This window comes from Trachymyrmex cornetzi, unplaced genomic scaffold (genome assembly GCF_001594075.2).
Source record: "Trachymyrmex cornetzi isolate Tcor2-1 unplaced genomic scaffold, Tcor1.1 scaffold11, whole genome shotgun sequence".
Lineage (NCBI taxonomy): Eukaryota > Metazoa > Arthropoda > Insecta > Hymenoptera > Formicidae > Trachymyrmex > Trachymyrmex cornetzi.
The window spans coordinates 1,774,980-1,787,822 of NW_017295653.1; the positions used below are offsets into that span (position 1 = coordinate 1,774,980).

General features: G+C 26.1%; 1 protein-coding gene across 1 annotated transcript in view; it reads right to left on the reverse strand.

The window, feature by feature from the left end:
* The window catches only part of LOC108762540 (dynein heavy chain 1, axonemal), a 102,920-nt gene that overhangs the window by 6,081 nt on the left and 83,996 nt on the right, over positions 1-12,843 (reverse strand). The window contains exons 39-52 of the mRNA XM_018509582.1: positions 11,656-11,784; positions 11,465-11,585; positions 10,337-10,467; positions 8,685-8,790; positions 7,563-7,717; positions 7,014-7,193; positions 6,432-6,822; positions 4,839-5,110; positions 3,600-3,910; positions 2,906-3,131; positions 2,471-2,666; positions 2,098-2,291; positions 1,342-1,496; positions 604-970 (exon numbers count right to left, since the gene is read on the reverse strand). Of these exons, the coding sequence (XP_018365084.1) occupies positions 604-970; positions 1,342-1,496; positions 2,098-2,291; positions 2,471-2,666; positions 2,906-3,131; positions 3,600-3,910; positions 4,839-5,110; positions 6,432-6,822; positions 7,014-7,193; positions 7,563-7,717; positions 8,685-8,790; positions 10,337-10,467; positions 11,465-11,585; positions 11,656-11,784 (2,934 nt within the window). The remainder of the gene's footprint in view (positions 1-603; positions 971-1,341; positions 1,497-2,097; positions 2,292-2,470; positions 2,667-2,905; positions 3,132-3,599; positions 3,911-4,838; positions 5,111-6,431; positions 6,823-7,013; positions 7,194-7,562; positions 7,718-8,684; positions 8,791-10,336; positions 10,468-11,464; positions 11,586-11,655; positions 11,785-12,843) is intronic.

A 12,843-nucleotide genomic window follows, 5' to 3' on the forward strand; every position in this document is an offset into this window, starting at 1 on the left:
TTCGACTGCTTTATATATTCAAGTAACGTTGTCTCAAATTATGACATTTATTTCACCTATATTGTAATACATAACAATGAGGTCAGCTATCTCGGTAAACATATAGATCTCGCTGCCGCCCTTCTTCTTTATTGCTACGATATTAATGGCATCTCTACGCAGAGCAATAAATCATTTTTATGACTTTTTTGCTTTGTACAATATTCTAAATGAGATGATTGCTTTTTTGGTCAATATCCGTACCCTTAATAAAGACAAAAGGAACATTTTTCTTTTGTATAAAAAATTATAACTTTGTGTTTAATTCTGGAATTGTTACGTAAAATATATATTTTCTTATTATTTCTAAATAAATAGTTAAAAAATGGTTTTAATATTTTTGTGTAAGTATTAATGTAATATAAAGAAAAGATATTCTCCTATAGAAGATTTTGTGGATTTAAATTATTATTATTAGTCACCAAAAGATAACAAACACTTACGTTATTTATTATGATATCAAAGTAATAAATAATTATAGATTAATTTACATCTTTATACTTTAGACATGGATTAAATTTATCTATCTATAAAAAAATTAAGTAAAAAGAAATAGTTTCTAACTTGAAAGAAGAGCCAAGTGCCCATTTCCGCTGATTTTTTCAGCATAGCTTGTGCTCTGAATTTTTGACCTTGACCAAGAGATATAGAATACAATTTTCTATCCATTTTTAACTTTTCGGCGAACTTATACAACTCTGCAGCTGGATCAGTACCAGGCGACAAAATAAAGACAATTGGCGTGGTGTTGGACGATTCTTCATAAATTGCTAATAATTCTGTAGTTTGGGGTTCAACAAATTGTTGTCCCAGATATTTTGTCAAATAAATTTGTATAGCATTGATGATCTTGTCGGGCCGTAAGCACTTGAGTACCAGTAACTTTTCAAAATCGTCGAGTTTTGTCTCCCATGGTTGAGGAAATGGTGCTCTAAATCAAATAAAATTCTATTATTAGCGCGCACAAGATCTTTAATTATTATAAAAATGGAAAAGGAGAGAGAGAGAGAGAGAAATTTTAAAACTATTTAATATTTAATATAATATACGAACTATTTTCTAAAAACTTATATTAAAAAGCATTCTTGCAATTAAAAATGAAACTTATTAATTAATACGATTAAATACAGCAAAATATTTTGTTACCAAAATAAATTATTTTACATTAACTTAATTTAATCTGCTTCCTCTCTTCTATTGAAATTTATGTAACTGCAATTTGTTGATTAATTTAATGTTATGGTTATAATTATTTTAGTGGATACGAGCTTTAACATAAAGCTTTAACATTAATCTACTTACAAATGTGCTTCCTGAGTATCGAATATGTTTTTAAATTGACGTAACGATAGTTGGAAAGATGTGATAAATTTGTCGAACTTTGGAAGTCGCTCTAAAGCTTGAATTTCCTGCCAGCATCGTGCGGTAATCCATTCTGATGCGGGATTTGGCAACTTCTATAAAGAGGAGAATCTTGGATGTATCGATATTGTGACAGAAATAATATATGTTTTCATATATCGTGATTCCTAAACACATGAATTGTATGTTAAAACATATTATGGAGCTTGCGCATAAAAGAGATTAAAAATTTAATTTCTAATTTTTTTCTATTCACAGCAAATTTCATATTTATTTATAGAAAGAAGAGATGAAAATATATTTTATACTTTTAAAGTTAAATAGACTTAAAATAAATTTATATTATTTTACACACATATATCTTATATTTAATTAAACGTTTAAGTATTACTAAATATATTTCGCAAATAGAATATTAATTTTAAAGATTATAAGTTTTTTTGTATAAAAAATTGCAATATATTCATTTATTAATGTATTACATTATTATATTAATGAATAATTATTTATAAAGTTCGTATTAAACAAAAAAGTATATTATGTATATATATATGTACATAGATATAATTACGTTATATTTGTATGTTTTATATCTTTTTAAAAATAATATGTTAATTAATTCAATAAAATGTCAATAAAATAAGTTTTCATTATCTATGAGAAGCGCGGTTAATATAAATTCAGTTCACGTCTTACCCGTATAGGTGTGGTTGTTGTAAGAAAGTGTCGCCATTCCATTGGATCGATTGTACCATTATCTAAAAGAATACGTGCGCAGACGAGAAAACTGAAGTGCATTTTATGTTTTTCGAATAAGCTGCGACAGACATTCGTGAAGAAAGCAAATGTGAGGTTCTCGTTGATGTTAGCAATTCGTTCGTTAATATTATCTGGAAAATTAAATCACTAAATTAATTACAAAATTAATTCTTTAAGTAATTAAATTAAGAGTCGCAATGTATCAAGCCTTTATAAATTTTTAAAATTTTAAATTTAAAAGCTGGTATTTGCAAATATTTATACTTACTAGTCGTAAGCTTTTTATAATAAATAAATAAATTTTACCTACCATTTATTTTGGTATTAGATATGCTCCTATTGAATATAACAACAAACCATTCTAAAGAGTATTGATACATGATATCGATACGTTGGAGATCGGCGATACAAAAGAACAATATTTGTGCCCGGTTTGCTACTGGCATATATAATGATCTTGTAAAATCAATGTCTGTTTGTGTAAGCTCAATAGTCTCCATCTTCATCTATAAAAAAAAATCTATTATATTGTTAAATAGCTTTTTTCTTTTCTTCTGACAAATATGTATACACGTATAATAAAATATACAATTTATAAATTAGAATACAAAATATATTTTGTATTCTATCAAAGAATACTGAGATCTTATTGTAATTAAATTAATATCACATATAAGAAAAAAGTAAACAAATCTATCATTCAAATTTAAGTTCATAACAATCGAATATTTTATATATATTTTACCTTGATTTCCTCACTCTTAGTTTTTAAAGTCTCCAAGATACAAATTAAATCAATATCATCAATTATTGATCCTTCAAATACCGTGAGTCTGTAAAGAATTTTGTCCTTGATCTCCTCCAGATCCTGTTTCATTTCAGCACTCGATACGATAAGTGCGTTCCTTTCGTATTCAAGATCAGGACGCTCCTTTATAGTAACCAGAGATAGCATTTGATCGGCAAGACCGCTATACGGTTACATACATAAAATTAGAATCAAATATCAGACTCAATATGTGCGAATTAATTGAATACGATTTTCTATTTTATTAAGTAAGAATCAGAAAAGAGATTAAGCCTATTTAATTTATCTTACTATATATGTTATATTTCAAAATTACAGATTGGTTATCAGTATTAGTCTTTGATATTAGTACAATTTTTTACTTATTACATTGATATAATACTAATAGTAAATTTTGTTGGATGAAAGTTTAAGAAAAAATGGTAAAGGAATGTTCAGAAAAGTTTATTTAGTCTTTGCTATCTCAGGAATAGTGTTGATTTAAATTTTCACTATTACCGTTAGATACGATTTGATAGTGACTTTACAATAAAAATATAATAATAATAATTTATAAAACTTTACATAATTTATAAAATTTACATATGTACGGAATTCTTTACGCAGACTTTTTCAGAAATTAAAATCTCACCCAGCAGTCAGCGTGAAATTGACTATCAGTACTTTTGTCGCTGTATCTGGTGTATAACGGGGATTAGATAATCTCGTAGTCAAGTAAAGACGGAAATCGAAATTGTAGGATACTATATTTTCGCCAATTTTGATGCTCGGCTGTCCAGCGTGACCGAACAATGCACGAGCGAGAATAGGATCTAGAAAAGCTTCCATTTCAGTACCGATGTTTTCTATCAAGCACGGTTTTCCGAATTGCACACAATTTTCAATAGTACGCAATAAATCTTTATCCGTCATTTTTGCAATGGAAAGTCCAATCGGTTTGCACTAAAATTGAAAATTCAATTAATTAAAAGAATAAACAAATTTTAATTGCTACATAAAAGCAATAATCACTAAAGAATTTAATATAACTAAAATTGTCTAATTCAATTTTCTAACACTTTAAAAATTTAATTCCTTACTTTAAAAAGGCAAACATAAATTCTTTAAGTTTTCAAAAATTTAGTCAAATAGCGTATTCAATCCTTTAATAATATACATAATATAATAAATTCTATCATGACACTTATTATGATCTAAACTTTTACGTACAAGAGAAATCTTTATAAAATGATATAAACAATATAAAATTTGATATATATTGAAATATATTTAAGAATTATTTTAAAATGTGTTTTTTTTAAATTTTGGACACTCTTCTTAAAGGTTTATATATATATATATATATGATAAATATCTTAACATTGCTTAAAATTAAACATAATTTAAAATTTAATTCAAAATTTTTTTCCCATAAAGTATATATACATATATGTATTAACTGTAATGCATGTATATAAAATAATATTCCACAAATTTTATAAATTTATGGCACACAAATTTTTGTATAATGAATATATTTATGTATTTTCAATATCATTATTGCTTTATCAGATGTAAAGGATAAATTTAATATATTCTGACAAAATCATCGCTTTATCAAATAAATTTATGTTTCATATAAATAAAATTACAAATATTCTGTTTAATCGAATTCTTGTTATAATAATAACTGCCATATATAAATTCTTTTGCTTTTATATTGTATACGTTATGACTATATATTTTATGCGGTGTAATTTCTCTTTTAAATTTTTATTTCACGCTTTATTCCAGCCTCTTGTCAACAGCTGCAGAAAATTTATGGAATATAAATTCTGCAAACAATGTGCAAATAAAAGGATTTTTACTTTTCTCTCTACGCAATACCTACCATATTACGTATCCATTTATTTGCTTGTGCCTGAGGGTCAATGAAGAGGGGCCATCGTTTGGAATTCATCACAAGAATTGCGTTCTCGATGAATAGGGTATCTTTTGGTAAACCATTCATATGCCAATTTCTTATTTCCATTTGATTGCCGAGTGTTAATATCGGATTGCACCCGGGAGTGTGAGGAACATCTTCACCAAGAGCATCGTACCAGGTTGCCAAGAGATTTTGGCGATAAGTGTCCGTGAAGGGTGTTAGGTATGCAATTGCACCTACAAGCAAGATGGAAGCTTCTACAGATACAAAGGAATTGTGTGAAATCAAACCTGTTCTACTACTGGAATAGACAAAGCTACTGCGGACACTCGATTAAGCTGCTACATGCGAAGCTTTGTCAATCTCATATGAATGGAACAGTAAACAATCGTCACCAATGAACCGTACGAAGATATTGTCTTATTTACAATCGGACTAAGATTAGAGAGAATCCATGAGAAATATATATTTAACACTACAAATAATATTTATCGAGATATAGATGTAAAAACTTAAATTATTATTATAAATTTAAAAAATCGCGTTATAATTAAAAATAAGTATGTTCATTAAAAATTAATTAAAATATTTTTATGAAAATGCTTTTATATCTCTGTTTTACGATTTTTATTTTTTTTTTGTTTATTTTTAACTGTTATCTTTAACTGTTATATATATTGTTTGTATTAGATATAAAAATATATGTATGTAAAACTTCGTTTATATATATGTATATATATATGTATATATGTATCTATACTATATATATACACTATATATACACACACATATATACATATCTAATAAATAATTACATAAAACTTACCACTAAAGTATACTTTAACTTTAAAAAATAATTTTATTTTAAGATTGTCAAAGGCATTGCGCTAATAGGCCGTGAACATCGCTAGCAGAATCAGATTATAGTCAATATTCTCTGTAAGAGGAAACCGCTTCAGATAGGAAATTGAATTTATCAAAATTGTCTATGACTTTTTTTATATAATAAAAAATTGCACCAGTTCTATTAAAGTACGTGAATTGTAGAATTTTAGAAGACGCTCAATGTACTGGTTTGGAAATTATTGTATGTAGCCACAGATTTTTTATATGTCGCTCAAAAAGAAGCAATTATCAGTAATGATATATTTCGACGATATGATTTTATGTTTTTCGTTTCTTTGATAGAAATTTATTATTTATTTTCAATTTAGCGTTATTTTATTAATGTATATATTATTACCAGACTGCTTTAATTATTTGTAATATTTGTTTGTTTACTGATTTGTATAATTAAAATGTAATTTTGGATTAAAATATAATCTGTTGTTAGATTAAATATTAAAAATTAAAGGTTGTTTATCATTGTGCAGTATGTACTGAAATTATTGAAAGGTTTTTGTTAGTTGTGCACAAATTATAAATTTGTAAATCATTTTATATAATAACCACTTTATGCAAAAAATTATCTTCAAAACTGACAGAATGGCATTCTTGCTTTTTATATGCAAACAAATGTAAATAATTTGAGTGAAGCAATCCTTAAATTTTACATACCTGATGATAAAAGAATATCACCGACAGCATTCTTTAAAGACATTTTTATATTATCTACCATAATAATCCATCGTTTTTGTTCATCCGACAGGCCTAGAATTAGTCTTACAGCTCGTGCTATTCGTTCTTGGCAAAGCTGCTTCTCTCTTTTTATTTCAACTTTCTTTGCTTCCTCTTCTCTCAATTGATCTTGCAATTTTTCAATTTCTTCCTGAATCTCTTGAAGTCTCGTTATAGTATCTGCCAGTGCTGTTTCGGTTTTAATGAGAACTTTCTCTGCTTTTTCCAAGGCTGCCATTTTGGGTGCGACTTTCTTATTTACGAAATAATAGTTGTACATAGCACGGATCCACAAACATAAAGAATGGCAAGCCCTCGAAACTTGAAGTATCTTTCGAATATACGATTTAATAATTACATTATTATTGTTATTTTAATACAAAAAATATGCAGTATTTACAATTTATATTACATTAATTTACATTTGTAACTGCAATATATTTATACTGCAATATTAAAAAATCTTTAAAAATACTACACAAATATATATACATATTTCCTACTATACAATTAAATGTTTACTTTATCTGGTTGAAAATTGGGATTTTCTACATAGTCTTTTAATTTATTGATAATTTCCTCCGTGATATCTTCCTTTTTGAAATGTGCCATTGTATATAAAAAATAAACTGGATCTGCTAGCATTTGAATTCCAGGAGTCCAATAATCCAATATTTTCTCACCGGGAAGTTTTCCAGGAAGCTAAGAATAATCATTCACTTTTTAAAACTTATTTATTATACTCAAAAATTATTACACTAAATTAAAAATCGTACTTTACAAATTCTTCATAAAAAGTTTATTAAAATTATGTCTAGAATTGAAATATTTTATTGAAGCAATAATAAAAAAGTACAAAATCGTTAAAATAATATATTGTTATATAAAATATGCATAAATAAATTGTAAAAATAATTAAAAACCAATGATTATTGTATTACAATTGTACGATTATATAATTACATAAATATTACAAACTAAAAAATATTACTCTGATATTTTGGATACTGCTTAATAGTTAATAATTATTACATAAAATATTTGCAAAATTGAGTATATCTCTGAGTAAACCTTGTTTGGTGCCACGTTATTTATAATACATATTGCTTCGATCACTAAGAGTACTCCCACTGGCGGTCTTTTCATCGCCTTTACTTCCGTAATGTTCCTCTTATTTAGTGCCTTTAAACTGGCTTCAGCAGCCTCGAGCATTGGCTTTACTTCACCTGTATACACGTATATGTAACTTATAGACAAACAAGCACAGTTAAGTTTCACATACAACAAAATTTTATTCAAAAACATATTCTCTTAAATATTATGCGTGCATTGAGAGATACGGTAGAGCATTTTGCGCCAAATATATTTTTCGTAAATACGTTCTTTTATGAGCGAAATGTTATTTATTATACGTAATATATTTTTTACAGGAAAAAGAGTACATATATATATTATATGTATATATATGTATTCTTTTCTATATATATTTGTGTATATAAAATATATAATTTATTTAAATATAGTTTAAAAATAAATAATATTTTTTAAACGTTACATATTTTTTAAATAATTGAAAAAAGTTGGACCATTTTTAAAAACATATATTTGTATTTTATGTGCTGTAACGTATAGAATATGCAAAATATATTAAATTTAATAGTAATAGTTTTGGTATTCACAAACACACACACAGGCACTGCTTTATTAAAGTTTAATTTTGATTTTTAAAATTAAACAAACTTTTCGTGGTTATATAAATCAATATAAAATTGTGTAAATCAATATATAATTCAATATACGTATATCCAAATTTTTACATTTTTATCTTAGTTTGTTAATATATAAAGTGAACTATATGTGCAAATTGATTACACAATGTACACGAGCGAATTTGTGTACATTTTTACATTTTCACGAATTTTATAAACTTCATGTTGTTTTAGTCGTAAAATTCTCTGTTGAAAAATTTTGACGTTTGAACTCTATATGAGGCGATATATTTTCCCGAAAGCGAAACTTTCAAAGTAAATAACATGCGATACTTTCTTTACGCAATATTCTGTCACAAGAATGTTATTTTCAATACATATATATGCATGTACATGCACGTCTGTTTTTAAAGCTTTAAATAACATTATTTTGAGAATACTGTTCTTTGGTAAGGAAACTGTGCTTTGTAAGGATAAAACATACTCAAATCTGCTTCCGCTTCATCTCTGATTTCTTTATTCTCTTCTTTCATTTTTAATATCGCTGCTTCTTGTTGCATAGCCATCACTTTGGTCTTTTCTGCTTCAATCTGCAAGAAGCATATTGTATGGTAATTGCATAAAGTGTAGTTTGGGAAAAACAAAGTATAAGTATCAAATACTGTACAAGCGAATAGTAAAGGTTTTTAGTGCACAATCGTCAATCATTAAATAATATTAACAGAATAAAGGAGTTATACGTAGAAGTAATAATTAATTAAATAGTTTTTCCCACAAATATATCTAAAATTATTAATTTACCACAGAAATTTCAGATCCACATTTTGGATAATAAGAAATGAAAACTTCTAATTCAGATTGATATACGGAGAAACGATTTAATATACAGGATGTCCGTCCTACCTATATAAGAGAACACCCCCTTATAAAAGGACTATCTCTTTTATATTTATAGAATAAAATCAAATAAAAAATAAGTTCATACAAAAGTTGTACGACCTGACGGGATACAAAATAATAACATTAATTTTCGGAAAAAGTTCGATTTTTTGTGGTCACATATAAAGGTCATGGATATTTTTTTCAATTTCTCATTAGAATAGAATCGTGAGATAAAGTAATTGTAATGTATAACATATATACATACACACACACATACATATATAATGTAAATATGTATCACAAATTAAAAGGAATATGCAAATAAATTTGTGAAAGGTTTGTATTATATATTACTTCGCTTTTTCAAGTTAAGAATACATACAATCTCGTAGTACGTTTATTTATTATCACCTTTTTTCTCATGAATAATGCTAATTTAATATAAGTTGTAAAAATGTGAAAGATTGTGATTATGCTTTATATGCAAATTATAAGGGCAAAAATTTTCTACCTAAAATAATGTATCTTTTGTTACACATTTATTGTTACAAAATATATTACTTAATGTGATAACTGAGTTCAAAATTACTGTATCTCTCTCTTTTTCTCTTTCTTTCATGAAATAGATTAGATTTTTATAAAACTCATATGTATAAATTTTAATAAACAAATTATTCTGTATGCTTTATTTTAAAAAATAATTGTTTATGCAACGATATTTTTTTCAAGGATAAAAGAGTCGGAATATTTTCATTTAATTATTCTCACTTCTAAATTGCGTATCTCATACTTTGTATTAGACATGTATTACCTTGGGATATGAATCTTAGAGAAAACCTCTCATTCTTTTAATTTTATTAAAATGTTACAAAATTTTATTTCAAACTCTTTGAATTAATTAAATTATAATAAAATTCTGAAGAAATAATCCTCACAAAGGCTTCGAATAATAATAATAATAATAATTTTATTATAACCTCCTTACAAAGCAATAATGTCATTATCATAAATCTCCTATAAAATTTTTTGTGAAGAGATTTGTAAGATATTCAAGAAGATTATAAAATTTAAATATACATTGAAAAGATTCCTTCTATAATTCAAGATTTCAGCCGATAAAACATACTAAAATAAATTATTTCTGTTGCGAAACTCTTTACTAATTTCTAAGTTATATCTTTCGTATAAGACATGAAATGAAGAAGTTTTTGTGTGATGAGGATTCAGAACTTTGACAAACTTTGAAATGCTTACTGTGTCTTGTGTAATCTCATGTATAATTCTTCCTGTAGTCTCTGTAGCTTGCTCTAACTCAAGCTTCATTCGTTTCAGTATCTCTTGTATGTCTTTCACTTCTGTTTCTGTATTCGCAAATTTATTTAGTCCTGTTCGAGAAAGATACGCGTTACAAAGACCAAATTGTATGCTGATTTATGTAAATTAGATGGAGTAATTAATTTGCATTATTGTAAACGAATTGGAATCTGTAAATTTTCATCATGGGCTCGTATAGTTTAAATAGATGCGTTCTCATTTCGTCGGGCTGCTAATCAATACAAAGTCTTCAAAGGGACGCAATTTTCTTTGTTCTTAGCAACTTAATATGTTTATATATATTTTTATAATAACATTGTAAATAAAATGTTTAATTAACTTATGGCTAAATACATGATATATAAAAGATAATTGTATCTATCTTCCACAATAAATACAAATATTGAATATAAATATTAAAATTTATATTTAGACAAAATTGAATTACTATAAAGAATATATTTAACACTGATTAAGATAGAATACTTTTTGGATGTATTACACTTGCAGAATCACTGTACATTGAAAATGTTAATAAATGTATATCGTAAGAATATTAAGAATCGAGACATTTCATTTCCTGCCTTTTAGCACGTGAATAACATTCACGACCGGCACACAGAGCAAATCGATATTCCGAATTTACCACGAATTACGAGCCACTGTCAGACAGTCGGCGTTAAATTTATAGACTGGAAAACTATCAGCGGTCATTTACCTTTGACCTATGAAATTTGTTATATTAAGATGTTATATTAAGATAATAAAATAAGAAATATATATTAAATAAAATGAGGATTTTTATTTTAACAATTTAACTTGATAATTTTAATTAGAGTCATATCGTGTAAGAATTTATGATAAAGTCATTCTAATATTTTCTAAATCTTTTTTTTAACCCTTTTATGTTATATAATGTTTTCTTTAACATAGCTTATAAATATTAGAAAATATTTCCAAATACATATTATCTAAGTATGTATTTCACATTTATTAATATAGTAAATAAATATATTTTATATTAATTTATTTTACATTAATTAATTAATTAATTTTATTCTTACTCACCAGTGGACAAACGTATCATTGAAGAATTTAATTCATCTTTCTTCTTTTTTAAAAGATCACCATAATTCGATAGCAGTTCTAAATATGATGCTGGGGTAACATAATTATGACGGTCCAGTTCCTAAGATGAATTATTTGTTACAACAATTGTAATTTCGTACGTTAGCAAAATATTAATATTGCATATTTACTTTTAAGAAGCGATCATTAGCGTCGATCACACTGCAGTGTATATACTTGCATATTTTTACGATAGACTGCAAAATATCATTCGAGATCGACTTGTCTTTGATATCCAACAGAAAATGTGTTGCTATGCTCTAAACAAAAATATATTGTACTTTTCAATAAGATTGAATTTGTTTATTATACGTTTCGTATAACTGTAATAATTTGCTATTAACCTTGAGAAATTACTACATTGGCGGATACATAAATTTATGTTAAACTTGTGTATTAAGGCATGTGCTGAGTGAGCTACAATTCAGGACAGCAAATTTTAGAAAGAATTTAATTTTAGTTGAGCATTGAAATAGTCTTGTTCATAGATAATTTAAAGTCATAAGATATAAACAAGATTTATAGTGTATAAGAAAAATTAAAATTGCTTTCTATTCTTATTATGGAAAATATACTTATTACTTTATCAATGTACGTAATTTTATTGTGCTTTTTGCTGTTTTTGTACTTCATATAAATAAATGATTTTTTAAAGATATCGCAAAAATTAATTTTTAAATTATAATCTAATAATATAACTCCTAAAAAAATTTACCCAGATGATATCACGTTTTGAAATGGCGCTCGAAATATTTTAGCCCATGAACGCAAAATGGATTAAATGCGGATTATATTTGTGCTTACATTTGGAAATTAATTTACTGAAAGAGATTTCCGGAGTAGATGGGAAGTGGAGTTCTGAATTCGTAATGTCACGAAATTACTAAGACTACGTTTCGTTATTCACTGCAAGTAAAAATCTATGGTATATATAATATATTGTGAACTATAAATTTTTAGTACTTGTAGTGAATAACGAAACCTAGTTTAAACGTTGCATGCTAAGGACCAATTTCATTACATTTATCATTAAAAGCACTTTTTCATCTTCTGATCCAATGTAACAATATGTGCAACTTGTACATAAAAAATAAATTTTTTAATTTACATTTAATAATATAATGAATAAAATCGGACTCTCAATATTTAAAATAATAATAATACATAAATTTCAAGGCTAACAAGAGTCGAACAGCGCGAAAGGAGTTGCGTACAGTTATTGATAAGTAAAAATTATTTCTTTATAACGTTAATGTCTTCTTTATTCAAAAATCTTGAACGTTTCGATTCGCTTTATAGTCATCCTCAGCAATATAACA